General features: G+C 39.4%; 1 protein-coding gene across 5 annotated transcripts in view; it reads right to left on the bottom strand.

The window, feature by feature from the left end:
• Nucleotides 1–24,733, bottom strand: part of waca (WW domain containing adaptor with coiled-coil a) — a 57,433-nt gene that overhangs the window by 21,303 nt on the left and 11,397 nt on the right. For all 5 annotated transcript variants that reach the window (XM_088918905.1, XM_088918906.1, XM_088918901.1 and 2 more), the window contains exon 4: nucleotides 18,193–18,299. In XM_088918905.1, coding sequence (XP_088775031.1) covers nucleotides 18,193–18,299 — 107 coding nt within the window. The remainder of the gene's footprint in view (nucleotides 1–18,192; nucleotides 18,300–24,733) is intronic.

The following is a 24,733-nucleotide window of genomic DNA, read 5'->3' as shown; positions in this document are numbered from 1 at the left end:
TGTTGACTCCTTTCATTTCCAGTTGAATTCCTAAGTGCAGGGCCATTAATACAGGCACACGTATTAATCTTTAAAGGCCTGGAGCACGTCCGCAGGAAGCTTCAAACCTGTTCATAATTTTCTTAATTTACAGATTGAACGTTTTACTCAGATTCCTATTAAACTCTATTAGAAGTAGATCCTATAAATAAGGAGAAAACCAAACATGTGTTTTCTCAAAAAGTATGTAAATCAATTACATTACTCATGAAATATTTTAATTTAGGTGTTATTTATAAGGCTTGGGATAAAACAATGCTGCTAATCTACAATCTGCTTCTTCCACAAAAGAAAGCAAAAGGTATGAAACAGCCACTTTCATAAAACTTTGCATTTCTGTTAGAATGCAGAAGAGGAGTCAAAAAATACTACAAGCCAGTGGTTCCTCAGAGCAGAGGCTAGACCAGTGTTTCTCAATCACCAGCCCAGGGACGGCAGGGGTGTGCAAGACTGAATTCAAGAAATTCAGGAGAAAGTGGCTCACGTTTATTACATTGAAAAAGCTGTCAGTTTCACAGAATTTCATTCACTGCTCAAAGTAAATGGACGTGCTACCCAGTCAGCTCCATTCTAGAGTGTTAAGTGCAGAAAAAGAATCTATCCCAAGTCCTCTGCACACATTTGGTACATCTTGCCATCATTTTTTGCCTAGCACACAAGAAGCAGCACGCTAACTGATCAATGACCTGCTTATCCATCAGTCTGACCAGTTAAGGTCAAGTTTGATTAAAGATGTTTCCCCACTGTTGGTTCCATCTTGGTAGATAACATAGCTTCACTATTACAGAAAGCACCACAGACATTTAAATACCAAGTACAAAACATTATTAATTTGCTGAAGTTAAAATTAGGATATTGCTAAATGTATTTATCCTGTTATTTCATAGCTACAGATTGTGTAACATGCCACACATTTAATAATAAGTGTTTCAGGTATGTGTGACTCAGCCTCATGTAGAAGGCAGTGCGTGGTGGAATATACAGAATGTTAAAGAATGACGATACACATCTGTGCATGCAGTTTAGTCAGGTACATGTCAGAGTCTTTCTACTTCAGTACAACGTGCACAGGCTATTTAAGGTGGTCAACTAATTTAAAACATTTCACTAGGAGTTAACCAATGAGAAAACTGTGCAAAAGCACTGACCACCTTACCTGTATTGAACACGGTGAGTTTCAGATTTGTGGAAACCACAGCTTGCACACTTTCATTTCATGTATATTTACATGCAGGCCAGCCTAATTAAAAGGTTATGTAAACAAATGTAAAAAAGGGTAAATCATGACAATTCTGAAACACAGCCAACTGGTATCTGGCATCAGAACTGTTGAGAAGCTCTGCTTTAAACAGCCCAGTTAATTGTTTCATGTAGTTGGCAAACAGCTAATTGAATACCATACTTTTCAACACCCAGGCCGCCTCAAGGCCCGATTGCCTCTAGTCTTGCAAGCTAAGCAGCAACAGGCTGGCTCCGCTGTTCAAGTGAAAGGGGACACTTGTTCCTATGGACCAGGAATTCCAAACCCAGCTAGTGTCTAGGCGACGGGGGTGTGGGAGGTTCCACGTTCTAGATGGAATGATCACCTAACATCTGGTAATAAAAGACGGCAAAAAAAAATGTCTTAATGAGCTGATAAGTCCACTGACTCCATTCAAAATCCTCAATGGCACTGAATAAAACCAGCTGTGAGCCACAAACCAGAAGATGAGAGGAAACTACATGGAAGAAAGTTTAAAAACAAGAACAGGAGGCACTTTTTTACAGAAAAAGTTTTATCATCTGAAATCTTATTTTGATTGCATGTGCTACAAATGCCCAGTATCTATACCACCATATACCTTGCTACTTGTACACTTAATGTTATTCTTTGACTGCACAGTTAACGTTCTGAACAATTTGTGTTCAGTAACAAATGGATTCGTTTGTGTAATGTATTGTTAGTGTACTGTAAAGATCATGCAAATTTCTCCACATAACTGCTTTAGAATACATTTTAAAATAGCTCACATAAAGAAGTGTTGGTAATTCTTACCTGTTATAGCAATTTATCATGCCAAACTAGTCTAACATTACCAAAATGCAACAGGTCTATGTCCAGTTACAAGCACTTGCAATGAATGAGACTTACATTTTTAATGGGAGTTTAGTGTTGTTTTTACCAATTTGCACCTCTGAGTGTAAATTTCAAAACCAACTATGCACATCTATCGAGGCATTTACTTCTAAAAGGAGAAAAGGCGCACACCCAAGATCAATGAGATGCTATCCAACAGAAGTTGATTAGAAAGTTAGAGGATGTATTTTCTAAATGTCATTACATCATGCATAAAAACTGTCAAGATATCAGCCCAAAACATTATGCAAAACAGTTAATTTGATCAATCCATTTAACACGGGAGTTGGGGACAATAGCATTTTTAAACTAGAAGTGTAGCCATTTCTCCATTCACCAGCAACAACACCAGTAATTTCATATCAATTAGCATATGAAAAGTACAACTTTTGCAAACTCTAAACGTCACAGTCTTGGTTAGCATTGACTAAGTGTAAAAATATAACCAGAGTATCAGTCTTCCAGAGCAATAATAAATCTAGTGAAATGCAAGTACTAATTTGAGCTTTCAAATGAGAAAAGTACAGGCACGCATTGTAATGAGCAGAGATGCCCTGGGCTGCTAACTGGTATTTCACCTCTGCATAACTTAAGTGTAAGAACATGCTTTCCCCCCTGTAAGACTGCTCGGATAGCCAATTGAAAACCAAAAGGCTCATTCAGCTCTTATTTTAAATAAAGCCAGGGTATTGGGTTCAACATGGCTGGGCAGCTCATTCCAGCCACCCACAGTCTTATGCTATTTAAGCTATATGCTGTATTGGACTATGGATAATGAAAGTGTAGTGTTTATATTGAATTATTAGAGTTATTGTAAGTCTTGCTGAAAGCAATAGGTATTCTTGCACAGAATAAGAATACAACACTTAGACAATTTACACATCAGCCTCTAAAAATGTACTGATACCCTTCTATCTAATACCATTACCATTTAGTGAATACCATTGGCTGTCTGGTTTTGAAAATCAGTTCATGGCTGGGAAAACAATTACAGCTGGTCTGTAGCACTAAAACACGGTTTATCATAACCCACTGGCACAAGAAAAATGTTGTGGCAAAACCAGGCTGCCACAATACAATAACAGCTAAGCAGGACGACTCAGGTATTCCTATTAGCAGGGAGATACATCGGCAATACGCAGATGTGTACACATCTCAGTTTTACACATTACATTTTCTTTCATGTGTAACAGCGCCCCGGTTTACTGTGTGCAGGACAGCAAACAAGCCCACATCTCTCACTTCTGACAAGTACCAAAACATTTCCTACTACTACTCAAGAGGCACAAAACGTCCGATTAAAATGACATCTTTTGTTGTTAATATTGGAAACAGACCAAACAGATGGAACTAAGAAAGTTTAGGCTGCAACAAAGGTCTATAAGTGACTGAATTGCCAAATTTTACATCAAAACAGGAAATCACATTTCAAATAAGAACGGATTAAGCCTCAAAGAAGCAGCAAAACTTGGTTATATTACTGGATAATCCAATTTATGCGCCAGTACAAAATATACCCCCTACCAGTAACAAGCAGTGTCAACACAGTATATAGAGAAGACTCAAAATAATTTTAAATAAATCCACTTTTCATCACAAATATGAAGGAAATAAAGTTACAATAGACATTTAATTGCACAGCCAGAGAACTGTGTGGTCATTTGGAAAACAGAACACACTTACAAAAGAACGCCAACTGACCATTTGTTTTCGGAGTGTTTGGAAATACTTTCATGTATTCAGGTTTTGTCAACAAAACGTTAAAGCAACTGCTACAAAGACTTTCCTGAATGTTTTTCATCTGTGATAAACACTGATGTCCAGTATGTAATGCCAAATATTACAAAATGTCATGCCATGTCAATATTTTATGAAACAAAAGCAAAACTATAAAGCTCACAATCTCGACAAAAACACCCAAAAAAACCTGAAAATTTAGGCACCTGTGGAAAACATTAAATATTTCCAGTTTGTGCATCAGACCTGCAATCCTGCAACATTAAAATTTACATGCCTTTTACGTAAAAGGGTTACCCTCACTTAACCTAGTGTGATGCTGATAATCACAAGTCTCAAATTATGCTGAAACGATTCATCAGCAGTTTAAGAGTATCCTTAAAGTGTCGAGCAGCTACTTCCATGGTTTCCACATCTATTAATTGCCAATTAAAACAACTCTCCAACCACTCATCCAGTAAACACCCTCTTCCCCAACCATTAACAGGAGGAGACTCCCACTTAAACACAAACTCCCAATTGTTCAGGTTTGGCAAATTACACCTTCACTCCTTTCTATTTAATAATATCAAGAATTATTACGCTTATATAGCGCTTTTCTGGACACTCCACTCAAAGCGCTTTACAGGTAATGGGGATCCCCACCACCACCACCACCAGTGTGCAGCCCCACCTGGATGATGCTCCGTCTGCTCACACACACCAGCCATCAGTGGAGAGGAGAGCAGAGTGATGAAGCCAGTTCAGAGATGGGGATTATTAGGAAGCCATAACTGGTAAAAGCCATTGGGAAATTTGTCCAGGACACCAGGGTTACACCCCTACTCTTTTCGAGAAACACCCCGGGATTTTTAATGACTACAGAGAGTCAGGACCTCAGGCATACGTCTTATTCAAAGGATGGCGCCTTTTTACAGAATAGTGCCCCCGTCACTACACTGGGACATTAGGTCCCACACAGACCACAGGGTGAGCACCCCCTGCTGGACACACTAACACCTCAACCTTAGTTTTTGCCAGGAGGTCTCCCATTCAGGTACCGACCAGGCTCACATGTACTTAGAGCTTCAGTAGATTGCCAGTTGTGAATCGCAGGGTAATATGGCTGCTGGCAACTTCAGTTCCAATGACAACAAGAGACTCACATTCCTGATCTGATTTATCACAGGGCACCCAAAACAATTACAATACACTGGATGGGGATTTGCATTCATCTAAAATGTGTGCATGTCCACTGTGATTATGCCTGTTGCTAATTGAGTCCCTGCTCCTTTATCAATGTACCTTACCCATCAGTCATGAATCCTGTGACATTGGGGGATATGAGACTGCTTCTTATTCGGAAGATCTCTGTTGTCACACTGGAATAAATTCCACTCAAGCTCACTTTCATTGTTTCTATACTCAAAATATATTTTCTGCATCACAATTCTGCTGTATTAAATAATTACAAATTTTCGTAGACACAGGACTGCCAGCATCGTCAGAAGCTTCATATTTTGATAGGTTTGTTTAAGCCATAACACAAGCAGAAGACTCTGCTCCCGTTTCGCCCTTGACAGTGAGAGGAAGTCCTTTAAAATTTCCTTTCTTGTGTGAGCCGACCCAAGCTGAGTTTCCGTTTACACTGCAGCTGGGAGGGCTCCGAGCCAGCTCGGGGCTGCTTCTGGAGCTGGTCAAATGTTTGGATGCCTCAGGGATGTCTGCTTGCATTTACACTGCTCTGGCAACCTCAAAGCACCCCGTCTGAATGCAGCTCATGTTTCACTGTCATTCTGAAGGAATCTGCCGGGCTGACTTTCTCAATGCTTTGGAGGATTTTGAATACTATTATCAGTTCCCCTCTTATAATCTTCACTGACAGGCAGAAGCTGCTGAATCGTTTTAGTCTTGAATAGTGTGGGGCATTCCCTAAAGAACCTAACTATATCTGGAAGCCCTTCTCTGGAACAATTCAAGAGCATCAGCAACTTTTCTATAACATGGTCACCATGATGCATATTAATAGCAATAACACCTATCAGCCTACTGATCCACAGATGTATATTGATCATTTGATGAAATTGCTTAACCTCAAAGCACTGATTTTGCTTGGTAATGTACAGCATTACTTCAAGTTTATTAAATTCACCCCTATCTGCTTTAAAGGGGAACTGCAGTCCCAATTTCTCAGACCAGTTATTAAATCCCGGTAACAAAATAAATGTATTGACGTTAAATAAAAATGTTACAAATTTTGAATTAAGCACAAATTTATGAGCTTCGTGAAAGTACTGAAAATGGCCATGTTGACGCAGCTTTTGTTCCCTTCCCGCTCACTAGTCCCTGTAATGACTCATGTCATGTGATGCGCAAGCAAATTTCACCACAGAAATGTTCCAATGCGATCTGCATGCAGTCACTACGGCTCAAAATCGAAAGCAATATTGGATTCAAAGAGAGGTATTCATAAGCCTGCTCGTTTACAATGTCATGGGGTTGTAACATGTCACCGAAGTTTTGTTGCCTCGTTCTGAACCGCAGAACATGGCGCTGCACATACCTGGAAATGTAGTCTATTTTGCGATGTAAATTAGAGGTTCTACAAGTTACTGTGTGCATTTTACTGTTAGTGCAGTTTGAAATGCACTCACCGCCAATTCCTTCTAACCCCTCAATATGAAAATAGCATTGCTGTTGCCCTTTAAAAGGTTAAGAGCCTCTAGAAATGATCTAAATGAGATGTCGCTGTATGCTGGCTTCATGGTTGACCACAACAGAGAATATTTTGAATATTTTTTTAAACCACACTTGCCAAGCCGACAGAATACAGTAGTCTTATAAAGTAGATGGTATTTCCAGTCCTATTAACTCCGGTCCACTGGAAAATAAACCCTTTCAAACTTGCCTGACGTTCCGAGCTAGAGAAATTACAGCAGCCCTAGTGTAGACCATCATGTGACAGGAGTCATTGGTTTCATTTAGAGGTCTCGCCGCGGTCAGCTACAGGGTCCTGGGGTTGCCCTCATCGCCATGGGAACACAGGAAACACGCACTTCTGGGCAGTTCTGCATACAGGCTCATGTTATGCACTGAAGTTCTGCACAAATCCATCCCCCATTTCCAATTTAAGTACTAATGAGTTGATCAAACAAGGCACTGCATATAGAAAAAAAATAATGCATGCTACCAACATTTACACAAACATTTCCTGTATATTTTTAAATGTTATAGAAAACCTACATTCAAAATTACTTCATATATGTATTGAAAGCGTTGACTTTAAAAGCTTCAAATCAAAATGGTTGAAGTGATGCAACAAATGATTTCCTTGGTTTTAGCAGCAGTACAGACAACTGCAAACAGGCAATCAGGCTGGAACGCCATCATGGCAAACAAAACGAGATTACAGAAGTCAAGACTGAGCTCGGATTCAGAATCAGCCAAGGAAACCCATAGATAAAAACACAGACAAAAGTGTACATTTCTCCAGTGAAGGCAAATGGGTAACTATGGGATGCCTGATTTAAATGTTCAGTCACAAGCTTCTCAGATTTACTGTAATAATCTGAGAAAGCTGCAGCAGAGCAAGAAGGGGAGAATGTGCTCTGCAGGTCATACAACGTTGTGCCAGAGTACCACAGAAAATCAACTGGTAACCATTTGACAAGTAACCGATGTGCAATAAGAACCATAGCTAGCATACATTCTGCCTCCAAACAAAAAACTTACAATTCGAATGATCTCTTTGTGAAAAGGCACATCATAAAATATCACTGGTTGGTTATTAAAAACTGAAAAGAGAATCCAGAGTTTTCATCATGAACCTGTCAAGCATAATAGCAAAATAGATGCTTAGTGAGCCTGGTCAGTATCTGGATGGGAGACCTCCTGGGAAAAGCTAAGGTTGCTGCTGCAAGAGGTGTTAGTGGGGCCAGCAGGGGGCGCTCACCTCGCGGTCTATGTGGGTCCTAATGTCCCAGTATAGCGACGGGGACACTATACTGTAAACAGGCGCCATCTTTCGGATCAGATGTAAAATCGAGGTCCTGACTCTCTGTGGTCATTAAAAATCCCCAGACGTTTCTCGAAAAGAGTAGGGGTGTAACCCCAGCCTCCTGGCCAAATTTCCCACTGGCCCTTACCAATCATGGCCTCCTAATAATCCCCGTCTATGAATTGGCTTCATTATTCTGCTCTCCTCCCCACTGATAGCTGATGTGTGGTGAGCGTTCTGGCACACTATGGCTGCCGTCGCATCATCCAGGTGGATGCTGCACATTGGTGGTGGTGGAGGGGATCCCCATTACCTGTAAAGCGCTTTGAGTGTAGTGTCCAGAAAAGCGCTATTTAAGTGTAAGCACTTACAATAATTATTATTATAGTTAAATCTACTGCATATTTGTGTAGAAGAGCATTTAGTATTAATGTTATCATTGAGACTTCCACCTGAAATGTTTTATACACTCATCTTCCAATGATGACCTTATGAACCCACTGTATTGGAGGAAATGCTATTACTGGCACATGCCACTTGTTGGAACAATTGTTCATGGTGCTCCATTATTGTTGTTTAACAAATGAACTCCTGAATGGTAAACCTGTAGAAATAGCTAGAATATCATAAAGCTGGATGAACAAAATAAGCAGTATTTAAGAAGTTATGAATAGGACAGGAACAATGTATCAATCCATCTACTAATCAAATTGAGTAAGGACAATCATTATCAAATCAATCCATAATGGAGAGAGAGCACAGAAAGGAAAAAGAACTGAGATCGCAGGTAAGCATGGCTCAGCTCATTCCCAGAATAACAGGGCTTCCTTAAATGCAATACTAAAAGACATCCTCAAGCGCTACTCACACACATTTCTAAGTTAACTTGTGGTAGTCAACAAGAGCAAAGCTTTCTATTCAAACTAACCTTTAAGACAAATGAAAGTTGCCTACTGATTTCTACAAATGACATTTGCCTGTTGTGGCACTGTACCATCTAAAAAAACTTGACAGAACTACAAAGCATAACCTGTTCACTCCAAGAGTGAGGACTAGAAGACGATCAACCTAGAGTGCGCCAGAGGGAGGAAAAGCACCCATCTGACAAGATATGAGCCTAGTGAGGCCCAGAGTAGGCTTGATTACTGGCTTTCCCCACAGCTGTGGCCCAACAGGTCGAGGCCTGCGTGTCCGATACAGGCTTCAGCCCGGACTAAGGGAAAGCAGCACATGCAACCCCCCACAACCATCTCCCCTGGGAAGACCTGATCAGTTGAGAAATGCCCATCTGTTTCTTGGAAATGTTCCCCACATTTCCAGTAAACCCAGGTAACATACAAACCACCTCAGGATACTGAATAAAACACTTTAACACACTCATGGATAGTAAAGGCATTAACGTTAACAAGCAGGTGCACCATCTGATCCAAATGACTTGGCTCTTCATTTGCACACAGCTACAATGAACACTGAAAAAAGAGAAGAGACGCTCTACGGCGTGCAAGTATGGCTCTCAAAACCATTTACATTCTACAGCTTGCTGAAAAGGGGATTAACAAGTGAATGACACACGTGTCTTGATCAAGAAAAATTCACTGAGCATCAAAACCTTTTCACTATGCATGCTTTTCTTCCTAAAAACCGGCATAATTAGGCATTTCCATAGTTTTGGTATCACAGGAGTATGATACTTTTGATTTGTGTACATCAAACCAGCCGAGGAGAGGGTCAAAGTATAACTGTGTGGACTGGGGTATCTAGTTACGACAAAATCCCGCTTGTAACAGTCATCCACCTTACTGTATGGTGCTACATCGAAGTCCTGGGAATTATATTTTCCTGACAATTCGGTGAATTTGTTGCATTAATAAAAGGATGACTTTCGTACTGTGTACACTTCAGTTTCTGCAACTGTCAAGGGCACATTTTTTTTATGCTCATGCTTTCAATTTATACACCACGGGAGGAAAAATGTAATTACCTGCATTAAAAATGCAGATCAATAAACATCTTAACAGGGACCATAACCTTCTCTCCCACTATAGCTAAGTAAAAGCACTGTCACCTGAATAACAAATACATCTGCAGAGAGCAGAACCAAGGTTGCTGTATAAATTCACTTCTCACAAGTCTTAAAATTTCAAATACTACTAAAAACCCCTTTCACACTCACCCACTTAATCTTGACTGGGCTGTCCAGGTAAAGCTCAGATCAACTGAGCTGCTTTTACTCTGAAAGTGGGACCTCAGCAACTGAAGACACATGTAATAATGAACATGTGGGCAACTGTACCCAAATGCTAGCTAGAGCCAAGTAAAAATACTGCAGTGTCCATATATCTGCTATATATATTTTTCATGGCTTTGAATCTTTCTCTTGTAGCCAGAATCTTTCAGACTCGCATATTGTTTTCAGTGTTACAGTATTGCTGACAAGGACCTAGTAGCACGTCATTCATTATTGCAGCACTGCCTTTTAAACGTGTTAACTGTCCTCAAAAATGATTTCCAAACAGCTAAAGCAGATGAGTCTGACAGCTTACTCTTGCAGCTTCTGGTTATTAAAGCACTGCTCTGAGGCTGCCAGGGGTTCGTTTGCTGAAACTGAGGCTGTACTGTAAACACGACGTGAGGGCATCAACAGAAACAACGGAGCTACCTACATTAAGTTTATAGATGTCTCCGTTTATTGGAAACCTTCTGGAACGTAAAAGGTGACCCAGAACTAAAAAGGAATTTTTTTAGGCAGCCCCACATGACAAAAACATGTGGAATGGGTTATGGTAATAATGCAAGCTCATTTTAAATGACATTTGTGAACGCACAAGCAAATACATGTCCATCACCCAGATTACTGAACTGCACGTACAACGCAAGACTTGAGGACATCTGCCAACCTATGCAGTGGCCCTGGCCCTTTCTTGTTAATGAACGTTTGGAAGTAACCTTTTGAACGAAGGCCCACCGACACACTTTTCCCTTGTTGACTTGCTAGTCCGCTTTCCACACAGGTCACCACTATCTCCTGATTCTTAGCAGGTGCGGCTTAGCAATCGCAGTCTGCAGCATCTCAGCAATTCTGTACAGAACTGTACTTCAAGAGCACAACCGGCCAGGTCTCACCACAAGCAAACAACCTATGCAAAACAGTTTAGAGTTTGGGATTAATAAGAACACAGCATTCCTATGTGACACTATGTTTCCCATTTTTTCTTCAGCAAAAGCTCTGTTTACCAGTACAGGCAACCTACCTCCTGATTAAGAAAAACACTGTTGCTGTATTTTACCCAAAAGTAGATTATCAACAATATTAACCTAGCCATGACCTGGTTGTTAAATTGAACAAGCCAAAACACAATTCAAATATAAACATCTTACACTGTTCTTTGATAGCAACTTGGTCATAACATCCACTAAACAAAAAGCAAACAGTTTTTAGCTTAATTTTTATTTACTCCACAAAGAAACATTTCAAGCTGCACAAGTAGTCAGCCTTAATCCTAAAGCAGTTGATGTGGGCTACACTGCATCAAATTCATCAGCAGACATCTGATAATCTGTATACTGATATGTTGCTCTGTTCATACTTCAAAGTGCTATAATCCCCTAAAACTAAAATCTGAATGTGCTGAGCCATATAAATCCAGTCCAGACGCAGACCTTCATTTAAAGCCTGACTGGATATTCTCTGTCTCTATACTGGTTCAACTCACATGGAAATTTAAGGACAAGCATTCAGTCAACAGTAAAAGAACTGCTTCTCTGCACGCCACTTGAAGAACCATAAAGGCTCCTGGCAAATGTCAACCAATTTAATCTCAGATTACAGTCCCATAATTAACACGGATTTAGAAGTATTTATGTTCTGAACATATGCAAACCATTAATAATGAAAATCTCACTAGCATTCAAGCTCACAATACCTACACGGGCAAGAATAACTGCTTCCCAAGCAAAAATAAAAACTTTAATACTACACAACTGCAGTGCAGCCAAACAAAACAGCTTGCATACTGAAATTAGCTCAAAAGATGAATGTTAAACCACGTGCCACACAGAACCCAAAAGAGAGAGACATTCACATGAGCATTTTTCAATGAATTTACATGCTTTAGAAGTGGTTTGCGTTGACTTAATAAATCCAAGCTGTTAACCATGCAGACCTTCACAGGTATGATGTGCAACGATGTTTCCTATTTAGTGGTAACTTGCAGCAATTGTGTCGCAGTTAATAATCAGAAAGTAACGTGTAAGAAAGTGTAAGTACTTCACACATTGGGCAGTTAGCTACTACAATATGTCACCAGTAACTCCACGCTAATGAACTGCATACACATCGGTGCAGATATACATTTTACCTCGTCAGAAGCCAATGCTTGCACAAACTCTGATGCCTGTATGCAGTTAGAAGATAAACTTAATTGCAACCTAAAGACTATAGGACTATCATTCAATCAGCAGTACACAGGAGATGTGTGATCGAGAAGAAATTTAATTTAAATTGTTAACAGCAATTCAGAAACTCACAACAGGCATGCTCATCTTGCATTCTACATTAAAAAAATCTGTATCTACTTTTAAGTGAGAAATTCAAAAATCAAACCAAGATGAACTTCTAAAGGGAAAACTGTGAAAGCCACAGTTAAGCAGTAGACCTGTCACCGACTGTAAATTAAAGTCGGGTTTTAAGAAGCAGCGATATAAAGTGAAGCACTTTTAGTTTCAAAGTAAATATTGAGGAGATAACTGTGGCCCACATTCATGTACAGGTGCCAAGTCGTTTTACCCACCAATATTTTCATGTTTATGTCAATATTATTTTGTCTAAGCTTCTAATATTAGCTGAAATTCAGACCAGCTTTTCTGTCCAGTATGAACACACCAAGCCACCCTCAAACACAAAAGAGTAAACGTCTGACCTAAGAAACAACCTAAATTTGAAGCAGCCAAAGTCATGTTTCAGAAAGGGGTCTTGGACAAGATGAAGAACTGGACTAGGGTAAAGCTTCGAAGGCAAATTAACCAAAGCCAAAATTGAGAGCCACTGAATCTCTTTATCAAGACCATGAAGAGATAAGGGAGGAATGGGCCCAACCCTAACTGTAAAAGCTGCTCAGAAAAGGGTCCGTTTTTCTTTCATGGAGCACTACCACACGGAAATATGACCTGCATTTTTATTCTTTCCAGGGGGTAGGTTTGCCAAGTTCCTGCAACAGAACACCAGCATCAGTAAAATCCTATAAAAAGACCAAATCAGTAAGTATATGTGAGCAGGAGAAGTCCTAAAGCAGGAGTAACCCTGAGGCTGAACCCAATACTGAGGAAGGAAGAGCACATCAAAGCAGATTTACAAGCTAGAACACTAATGAAAATAAATCAGCCTAAAAATCTACAGCACTAATTATCCTTGGGTAATATCACCTTTTTTTTTTTAAACCAACCAAAATGCTTAACACTCCTCCCCAAGACTGAACCCCCACTTTGTGTTAAATACCAGCTTCTTCAAAAGAGAGCAGATCACAGAAGACCATTCCAACAGCAAGCGGAAGCAAAACATCATGATTCAAATACTTTGCTTTTCTAATTAGCTAGTAAAGGTAGTTATCAATACAACACAAACAATAGGTCCGTTACCCAACCAGAGGTGTGAACTCCTACACAAAAACAATCGCACAATGATTCTTGTTTAAATAACCGTAATGTCAGCTCATCTAAATTAAAGCTTTTTAAAGTTGATCGATTTAATGTAAATTAAGACTGCAAAATTACCTTCGGCCTTTTTACTCGAAGTAAAATTTCGAATATTACAATTTATCCTTATCTAGGTTATTTTTGCCAATTACAGATATTTATTAGTATTATTTGCAATTGTGAGCTTGATTTATTTTTCTATGTGCACTGAATTTCTTTTCAAAAGAATCTGTAAATGTTTTCCCACAGTAGGCTGTTCTAGGTTTTTTATTTTAGATTTTAAACAATGTACAGACTAAGGCAGCGCCATTCTCTAGATTCAGCAATGGGGAAATGAGAGGAGATGTGGTCTGGCTGGAAGAACAGGGAAACGGGGACCAGACAGCTGGTTGGGTCTCACCCACACCATGCTGTGAGCTTGCCTGTTGCTGATGGCCCCAAGCATGTTGTCTCTTTGTGGCTTGAAACGGTTTTGTGTAAAACCCTTTCATAGAAAATCTCCAAAGCGTTTACTTTGTAATAATAATAATAATAATAATAATAATAACAACAACTTTATTAGCCCTATACAATTCCTTGCATTAGGAATTCATCTTTTCGCATACCCCAGCTTGCTCTCCATGAGACACACAAACAGGGAGAGAAGCTTGGGGTCAGAGCGCAGGGTCAGCCATTGTACAGCACCCCTGGAGCAGTTGGGGTTAAGGGCCTTGCTCAGGAACCCACCAGAGTAGGATTCCTCTGCCGGCTGCAGGATTTGAACCGGCAACCTTCCAGTCACAGGCACAGATCCTTAGCCACAGAGCCACCGCTCCGCCACAGAGCCACCGATCCGCCAGTAATGGTACACTTGCAGGCAGCAGGGCTTAGAGGTCCTGACAGGACGGTGTCTCCCTGCACCTATGCCGAATACACCCAGACTGAACATTCTGATGTTGTTAGGTTGCCGAACAACTGCTGTACAGGAGGAGTGGAGGTTTTATTAGGTACATAAAAATGCCCGATTTACACATCTTCCAAGGATGAGGTGCAAGATTCACAGAAGAATAATCGTCACCATGACTCGAGAGCTCAAAGAAAAAAAAAGGTAAAACCTAAGAGGGCAGTTTTCATTTTGCTGAGGAAAACATTGCAGTCTGTGCGCCTATAATGTTGCTGAGATTCATTTTTTTTAGCACCCTTGCAGGTGGCAAGAAGCCCAGATTCAGAGTTCAATTTTTCTTACTGTGAAGTTCTGACAGGCCATAAAGGGTTAAAATGAGAACTGAGAGCTTCAGAAATTAGGTGGTATGTACTCTTGAGACACATTAAACCAAAAATGTTCAGTTTCACGTTGCGGAAATTGGGGCCTAACTAGGATTTAGTTTTGCTGCCACAACTATCATCTTTGGATGCACCAGAATACAGTGCTGTTCATGGTGCACTCAAAACAGGTCCTCATGTGCATGTCCTCTTCAAGACTCACGATTTTTTATTTGCCATATACAACAAGTGTATTGGAATGCTTACTCGTTCAGCTGTACCCAGTAACAGTAGAGAAAAAAATAGGCACAAATGACAAAAATGGCATGGACAATAAATTTAGACAATAGATGTTATAATACAGCCAAGACAGGACATAGTGCAAACTTAGTGCACAGTGCAGTATCTTAAATTACAGGTGCTAATTTGAGCTGTTTATAATGCGGACTGCTTGGGAGAAGAAACTGTTTCTGAATGGTCAGTGTTCTGATACTGCGATCCCTCCTACCAGAGCCCAGGGGTGAAAACAGATCGTAGCCAGGGTGAATTGGGTCCCGAAGTATAGCTCGAGCCCAGCTGTGGCAGCTGTCGAAATATCAACAGTAGAGATTTAAATTACTGTTTTTCCACATTAGCAAGCTACAGTACCTACAATCATAGATACTAAAATCATCTCCAGTGAAGCTCCCAAATAAAAGTAACCAGCTCATAGGGACACAGACAGCTACACATCTCTGAGACCTGAAAGCTGTGCCGCAGGACCTTCAGAGGGTTCACTGCCACTCAGTTACAGACATGGTTAAAGTTACAAATATGACTGACAACTTTTCATGCAGTTTTAAGATGAACTTCCTTTATTTTGTGTGAAGGAAAATAGCAGCTCAAACTCACTGAAGCTTAAGAAACTAAAATGTTTAATTCCACAAACCAATGACTGAGAACTCAGTCACCCTGATTTGGACACACGCAAGTTGTGAAGTCATAACCTTGAAATTTGCTTAGCTCTTAAAAATGACTTTTGAGACAACGTAACGATAGACTTTTACAGTCCTCCTCACAGTTCTGAATGACAGACTCCTGATGTGCCACAGCAACGAAGCAGATTTACTAATGAGTACTGTAAAGAGCTGCAGAACATTTAGATTGGGGGAATGTTTTGCATTCCTTTGTGGTTCTACAAATATTCCTGCTGCACAACCACAATAAAGAAAATCTTTAAAGTTAAGCCATACAAAGGTCGAAGTCTGCCTACAGTGGTTTTGAACAAAAGAATCTTGTAAAAGTAATTTTGCCTAAAAAATTAACAAGACTGAAACACTGCTGTTAAATTAACATACATCCACTTCCTTTTAACAGAAATGTAAACCAGATTAAAAGGACTTTATATGCATAGCACTGGTTATTGCCTATTTGACTGTGATTTGCCTTACACTTTGCAAATTGTGATCTACAGGAATAAAGGTTATGAGTAATGAGTCATGCATTTTGATTGCACTTCTGAAAAGTTCATAATTAAACAAAAATGAGCAAAGACATTAATAGTCCAGTTAAGACATAAATCAGTAACCTGATGTTGAAATTGAATAAAGAGCTGACATCATCCCTTCACTTCCAAAATGAAAACTATTTCTCCAACTACATACATTTTTATAAAACTTCAGTGAGTAAAAATCTTAAACCAAGAAGAACACTGGACATTCCAGCATGCCTCAGAATAGTAGTGCTAGACGAGCCTTTTGGTTTTACCCTTTATTTATATTGTCAGCTGGGTCGTAAGATTCTAATGTCACACTCGGGATTACAGACTGCACTCTAAGACAGCATACTAGTGTATTACACACCACCTATCGAATGGGCAAGAAAGACATTCAGAACTATGTGCTGTTAAAGAAGCTGTGTTTATGCAGGAGGTTTGTATAAAGCTCTTTATAATTCAGCTCTTAAGTCACAGCCACCACTCAGGATTGCAAATAATTCATTTAAAAATCCTAAAACGTACTACTTCACTTCTCTAAACAAACCAAATGAAATGAATGCTCAAGTTTGTCATATGCGCATGCACACGTTAACCTTTAGGAGACTGAAAGTTAGATTATGAACCTAGAGCCCCGATATGCACATTTTTTTACAACATAGCAATGAATCAACCCTTTTTATTGGGTATGATGTCCACATCATTCTGTAATCAAATTATAGAACCACCCTTGAAAACAGGTTTTTTCCAATCACTTAAATATTTAACACACAAACACAACTCAAGTTTAATTAAAAGGCTACTGCAGTAACTTCAAAACCAGTGTTGCTTCTAAATGCCTTTACTTTGCACCCAGTACTACTGTCTACACATTACATTCTGGTACAGAACTGGTCTCAAAATACAGCTTGTTAACAGGACACTTAAAAAATATACAGAAGCTACTGCATTTGTATTTCATATCCTCCGAGTACATAAAATCATATTTAAGACTTTACAAGCAGTCACACCCACACATGAAATGAAGTCCAAGAAATCCACAATTACTGATTTTCAGGAAATTGAAGATCCACACCAAGCTGGAACCAAATCTCCAGTGCTTTTGAGGACAGCTAACTTTATGGCCTCCCCATCCAAGACTAGTGCAATACTAAGGACATCACATGATTAAATGAATTGTCATTAGGTATCAACTATTTATGTCGTATTCCAAGAGCTTGTGACATGGGTTTAAGTCCCTAAATGCTGAACCAAGTTTTACTACCAACTGTCTCCATACATGTGATTGTCACTAGATGTCAACCAGTATAAGCACCTTTGTAAAAGCATTAGTCAATTAAAATACAATACGCCAATCGCCTGAAGTCAGTCTGAAGACTTTTTTCAAATTCTCTTAACTGAATCTCTAACTGAAGTATGGACTATGAAAGGCTCCACTTTCACAAAGCAAAGAAAGCCTTAAAAACAGATACAGTAGACATTGTGTAAACAGAACTTTAACCTAAGAATAATGGAAAACTTTAATAATGATTAACTAGGTATATTTTATGGAAGGTAAGAAACATGGATTAATTTTTGTAGCGTAGTTACATTTGGCATTTTCTTCTGAGCAATAAAGTTATAAAACAGAAATGAATATTACATCCATCTTTTACCTCTCTATGTGGTAAAAGAACGTCAGTTAACAGGAAGAGTGAAATACAAAGCTATTTCATGAATCAGTCACATACAAGATTGTCCAAGATCAATTACACACAAGCACATGGTCAACTGTCACCCTCCAGCCAAGCTTTAATGGTATGAATTAAGGGCAGCTGTGTGTCACTAAAGCCATCAGACAGATGCAGAAAAGACAACCCCCCGGTGTAAAACAAGCAACTTCAAAGTCACAGGTTAAAAGGGGCAGATAATACTTACTGCTTCAGAAGGTTTGCTTGGGTTACTGCTTGGATTAGAAGAATGTGAATTTGAACTATGAAGAGCACTGTGATTGTGTGAATTTTCTTGTGGAGAATAACTGGTCCCTGAAAAAAGAAGAAAGAACAATTAATAGGAAAAAGTTGAGTCCCACATTTTGTGATTTTGAAATTTTGCAAAGTGTACATTCGCCAACATGAACAGTAAAACCTAGTAACCAAAGGAAATGGCTGAAATAGGGATCTGGAAATAATGCTAATAAAAAGCAAGGTAAAAGACGTAATAAAGGTTTCTGCATCACCTTTCATAATGCGACCTTCCCCCTGCTCTTTGCAAATGATGCTTCACTATTTCCAAACCAGAGATCCCAACACAAAGGTAAGAGAAGTCCTATCTCAGAGTGGAAACATGAATGAGGAAGTAGAAAGGTGAGGCTAATGACCATGACAATGACGGACATCCATTTGTGAACATTTCACACTCAACCACAGAAGACAAGAGCGTCTGCTGCTACATGCGAATATCAATAATAATGCCTGGTATCTATATGGCACATTTCATTCTTAAGGTTCTCCAAGAGCTTCACCTACAGGAGGACAATCAATTCATCCACCATAAGTCTTGCACCACCTGAGTGACGAGAGGCAGCTATTATATGCCAGCAGCCGCACAACATTTACAGAGGAGAAGTGAAAAGATTATATACCATTTAAAGTTAATGGGGAAACTTTAGGCAGGAGAAAGTGCAGAAGCATAAATTTGACATTAGCCAGAAGTCGAATATGAGGTGTATGTTATTTTTAGCTTTATGTCTGACCAGGCCAAAGATGCCAAGACCGGAAACCTTCCGGGAGCGCTGGCTGACCATTGATCTGGGTGCCATGAATTACACCAAGCTTTCTCAAGCAATAATTAAAACCAGTTTGAAATATGGAGCCATCCAAACCTTGCAAAACGCACTTGGCACTACCCTGAGTCAGACATCAGATACACAGAGGGAACCATATATTTCAAAAAGAAAAAGTTTTATCAACTTGAAACGAAGTCAAGCACAGCTGCAGGATACTCTATGCCAGCACTACCACTTAATTAAGGTAGCGCCTGTTTTACCGACGTTACCTAAACGCTTCTTTAGGAAAAAGTGTATTGCACATACTGAAATTTAAATTTTTAAAGAAGAAATCTGTTAGTTTACTTTTAAAAAGGGGGAAATTTAGAATCCACTAAAAGTAACAGTGAATTTGGTAGGGGCATAACTATGAATAGTCTTGTTTCCTTGTACACATTTACATTTCTGAAGAATAGAAAATACTGGAGTAAAACACCAGGGTTCACACCTCTACACCTGCGTGGTATCTTTAATGATCAAGCAGCAGGTGCACAGGCTCACTGTGAATGGGAGAGAGAAGTTGTACGTTGGACAATGGAGATAGTGGAACTATAATACGAGCACAATGCATAACCTCAGTGCAACACACTTTCATGCCACTATCGTTAACATTTTAACTAAATTTTTAATTTCACATACCCTATTCTTTTGCCATTAGAACGCCTCTTTTTGAAACATTTCCAGTCTGCTGAACCGGTCACAAGATCCCCAAGGTTTCAGAATCTATCATCTTGCACTAGCCAAGAGCAACCGTATTACCCAAAACAGTTTAAAGATACAATTCTCAACCTCTGATTTTCCTAAAACAGTGAATAAAACATGTTTTAAAAACATGGGAGCAGGTATACAACACTATTAAGACACTTTTTCATTCAAATAGCCTCATCTATCATCACATGGATTTTAGGAGGGCAATGGGGAAGTGTTGTTGATATTTGAGCGTGAAACACTGTAAAGAAAACCTGTACCCTATCAATCTGATTTAGTTCTCAACAATCTACACTGGCAGCATGTACAGCGTGTCAACAGTGCAATAATGGACGAGGCACTATGTCCTGTTCTGTATTTTTACACTTCCAAGTCTATTTTTAAGGCATTCAGCATCAAGCGAAAAAGATTTTTGACTAACAAAGTGTAGGAGTCAAGGAGACAAAACGTTTAAATTGTAAACACGTTAAACTTGTCAAGTTACAAGGAGAGGAGGTGCTGGAACATGTTTAAAGAACCCAGAGTGCCCACAGAGCCTCAAGCTGAGAATCACTGCAGCTGAGCTCCAGCACAAACTGAGCACAGCCAGGCATTTCAAGACCTCAGCTTAACAAACCAACAGAAGGACAGCATCTGCAACAGCACAGCTTCCCTCAACACCCTTCTCCAGCGCTGGTTTGGAAATACTTCTCCAAAGGGAAGAGCGCCACCTCCTGATCCACAGCACCACATGCAGTCTAAGAGGTCAACTGTCTCCGTCTCGACCAGGTTCAGCTTTGCTTACCTCAGACTTCTAACAAGACATCACACATGGTGGCAGCTGCTGTCTTTACCAAGTCCAAAACATTACAACTATCGTCCTTTGATTTTGCATTAAAGTTTCTAAAATCATAACACCGCCATTTAAGCTTCTGTGACCTAAAAACTAACAAAGACTAAGGAGTGGTAACATATACAGTCATGCATTTAGTACCCTATATTTCACCAATGCTATAAAAAATATACATCACCCAATGTAAATGTTGTGTGCCACTTACACCTGTACGTAGGAAAAATGGCATGTAATTGCATGATTTTTGTTAGATATTTAAACAAGCTTTTGTGACACTGACGCTTCAGCTATCTTTAGTGTACGGTTTTTCCACTACTACTCAACTGTGGCATTTATACAAGGCAACTTCAATGACAAACAACTAAATATTGTCCAAACCTTGGTTGCAACTTCAATTACTCGATTATTGGTATGGGAATCCAGCTTTTTAATTTTTACCTCAAAGAGAGGCTTGCATTGGACCCATCTTTTACTTACGTTTGCTTTAATATATAGGAGGATTGGCCAAACCAGAAGACTGCTGTTTGAATAAATCATTAATACTTTTTTCATGTTTTGCCCTCTCAGTGAAATACAAACAGAATACAAGTCCCAGATGGAACACTAGAACCACACAGCAGTGCACAAGGAAGAAGAGCTGTAATGTAGGTCTTCCTTTTGAAGTCATCATGTCAAAGTGTTGTTTAGAAGCTAAAATAAATTTTAAAAAGATTACAATTTGTAATATCCAACTTACATCAATACAATATGCAGAGCTCTCAACACATTTGAGATTTTATTTTTTGTTGTGCTAGTTTCGAAACCATTTCACACCCAGGATAAATATCCTACCACACCTGTTGAACACCTTCCAATTCTTAATTTCTGAGGTATAAACATGGCAGCCCATAGATTCATAAAATCATAAAATTTTCAGATTTAATCAGATACTGGTTAAGTGATAAAACTGTTTTTTGATTTTTTTTGAAAGAACAAATGCTTTATGACTAAAAGCATTATTCCAAACCAACATTAATAATAAAAATGTAATATTTTGGCTAAGACTCAAAGTCTGAAACTTGTGTTCACAGTAAAAAATGTTGTCCACAGTTCCTGCTCCAAAAAACTTTACAGCTCAATCCCAGCTGTTTCACATGATATGCAAAAAATCTGAACATGGGGTTTGTTAATAGCATTGTAAATTTGTTAACAATTTCATGCAAGAATCTGTAAGAATTTTCCAAATGTTTTATATTAAACGGTTCACTGACGCCAAAGTTTAGTAGTCATACTAAACTGATTTTTAATCAGCAGTAACATTTTAAAGGGATGGACTATTTATCGTATTTAGTCCCTGTAAAGCAGATTTCTAGACAATCTACTGGACTGGTACTTTACATAGGTCAACATGAAGATGAAAATTTGATGCTAATGCAATTTGTGAAAATGCAGCAATGGCATCACAGCCATTTCTGCAGGCTGTAACTTTGTGGGCAATACTTCTGGCTACTACACAATGTTAAAACTTCAGTTCAAGAATTACTTGAGCATTTTTAGTCAAGCAGAAGACAATTTATACAACTCTTTTCTTGGATCCAGAATTACATTTGCTCTACACGCCTCTTATGATGGAGATCACAAGAGATAGCGGAGGTTTAAGGCAAGGCAATTTACCTGACCCACAACTGGCTGCATTCACTTGGTTTATACATTTCATGAATTCAGCAGGTAAACAGTTTAAGCCACTGAAACCTGATGAAAAATGCTTACCAAACTTGCCTTTTCTTTTATCAAATGTACAAGTTAGAATACTACTTGAGCCTTAGACCCAAACGCTTAATTGTAGACTGGGCATCGACAGAAACTTCTTTGTATGCATGGTTTTGATAAAGGATTCTGAGCACCGATTAAATGTTTCTGGTGTCATTTTGATTGAAAAGTCTGTGACTGACCCACTTGTGTACAAAACCACCGCATTTGCGGGAGCAGATGTATACGCATCATATATGTTTATGTTCTGCTGATCAAGAGAACAACGCCTCTAAACCTTCGCCATGTTGGAGGTTGGACTAAATCTGCAAACTGTTAATCACCATTCAAGTTAAGAAGTTAAGAGTCAGAAACTTTGGTTGTCTTGCCAGGTTAGAAAAGTCCAGATTCAAGTGGATTTCCAAGAGTGAAGGTGAGGGCAGGAGTGCCCTATTGTTGCAAACCTTATGATTGTACGGTACTACATTCATCAAGTCTCTGAACCTCAGTTGCTGCCTTTCCTGCAGACCTGGCATGTTGTCACACGAGGACAAGAAAACGGACACCCTCATTTTGCTTAGTAAACAGCTTTTGTGCGAGATAGAAATGTTAAATTATGCTGCAAATGCCTCACTCAGCAGACTTGAGCCCCATATGTGGGAAGAGCTAGGATGACCAGTAGCTTGAAGAGCTCATGGCTGTCTATGAGGGACAACCTGCACAAGCTGATAAAAAACCCAGATTTACAGAGGTAAAGTTTGTCCTGTTTCAAACTGTAGTCTCACAGGTTGGCCTTTAGAGCCAGTCAAACAGCCCTGCTGCTGGGACACAAAAAACATTATTTCTATGTCGTTGCACCTGTTAGGAAAATGTTTACAAGTCATACATTTCATTTTATGTTTAGGATATAGTCACTCACACAAAATAGGGCTCGGATAAACCAGTTACTCAATCATGAAAGCTTTGCATATACTGCGCATCTTTCTGGCATTTTAGTACTTGCAATAATACACGTATTCATCACTGAATTTTTTAAAAAGTATCCACAAACAAAAGTGTTTGTGCTTCACAACCACAATAAAGTGAGAAAATTGACAATTGGAAAAAAAACTAATGCAACAGGATTTTCTTCTGAAGTAGCCGATTATAAGTATCTACAAGTTACCACTTGTCAGTCAATTAGCATTATACAACGAAACAAGAGCATCCGCCAACTACCATTCTATAGTATGAGCCAAGGCTACAGGCAAATTCTTATTATAAACCTAAACTAGATTCGTCTTTACCAGTGAAAAGTTGTAAACTAGCCTTTTATCCGTTTCGAGGATGGGATATATTCCTTGACGAAACGTGTTCTGAAACACTTACTGTAACAAACTCATATATAGCTAATCATAGGGCTGCCTTTCAGCTTTTTTCCCCCAAGTGTTAGATGGTAGCTTTTTTGAAATTTTGTAAACAAAAATATCCTTTCCACATTTTAGATGCACAAATCATTAATGACAGAACAACCCTTTAATGCATTTTAGCGGCTTAATTCTGGCAGACAAAGCTTTCCTCTAGTTCCCATTTTACAAAATTACAATGATGCACATGCTTTTTTTAAACATTTTATTCAAAACCAGAATGCTCAAAACTGAAGACTTCTAAGAAATTAAAAAAAGATGTCTGCAAAAACTACAGAGAACCTCAATATTTGGTGGAAGCACCTTAGGCAGATCCTTTATGGACAGCAGTTTGCAGGTCTTTCCACAGATTCTCAATATGATTCAAGTCAGGACTTTCTCCGGACCACAAACGGACATTCTCTCTTCCCTAAACTTCAGCAGCTTCAGCTACTTTTCCTGCTAAATAGTGCATTTTCCCCCCCAGTTTAAAACCTTTAGCCGACAAACAGGTTTTCCTCTAGTATTGGCCTGTACGTTGCGTATTTCCCCCTCAGTCCTAACAATCTCTCAGGTCCCTGCTGAGGAGAAGAATCCCCATAGCAAGATGCTGCCCCCACATGACTGTAAGGTGTGCTGGGATGACACGGCACCGAATCAAACACGTAGCGTTACAGACCAAATGTTCCAGTTTTGTGCTGTCCGACCACAACACCTTTTGCCACGTTTGCAGAATCACTCGGGCACTTTGATAAAAACTCCATGAGAAATCCAAAACCTTTTTTTAATTTTACAAAGGGGGCTTGTGGAGTGATTTCGCCTATCAGAGCCACTGAACTCTGTAACTCAGCTACATCCCTCACCAGTACCGCTGAGTTCAGAGGAGAGCCTGATCTAGGCAGTGTCTGGGTGCCTTTCACTCAATGATCAACTTCAGATCTTCTCCTGACCTGTCCTTTTCTACAGCCTTATCCCTGAGCTGTTTTGAAATCTCCTCAG

This window comes from Atractosteus spatula, chromosome 6 (genome assembly GCF_055471065.1).
Source record: "Atractosteus spatula isolate fAtrSpa1 chromosome 6, fAtrSpa1.hap1, whole genome shotgun sequence".
NCBI lineage: Eukaryota > Metazoa > Chordata > Actinopteri > Semionotiformes > Lepisosteidae > Atractosteus > Atractosteus spatula.
The sequence above is the reverse complement of the archived record's forward strand: the minus strand, read 5'-3'. Positions and strand labels throughout refer to the sequence as shown.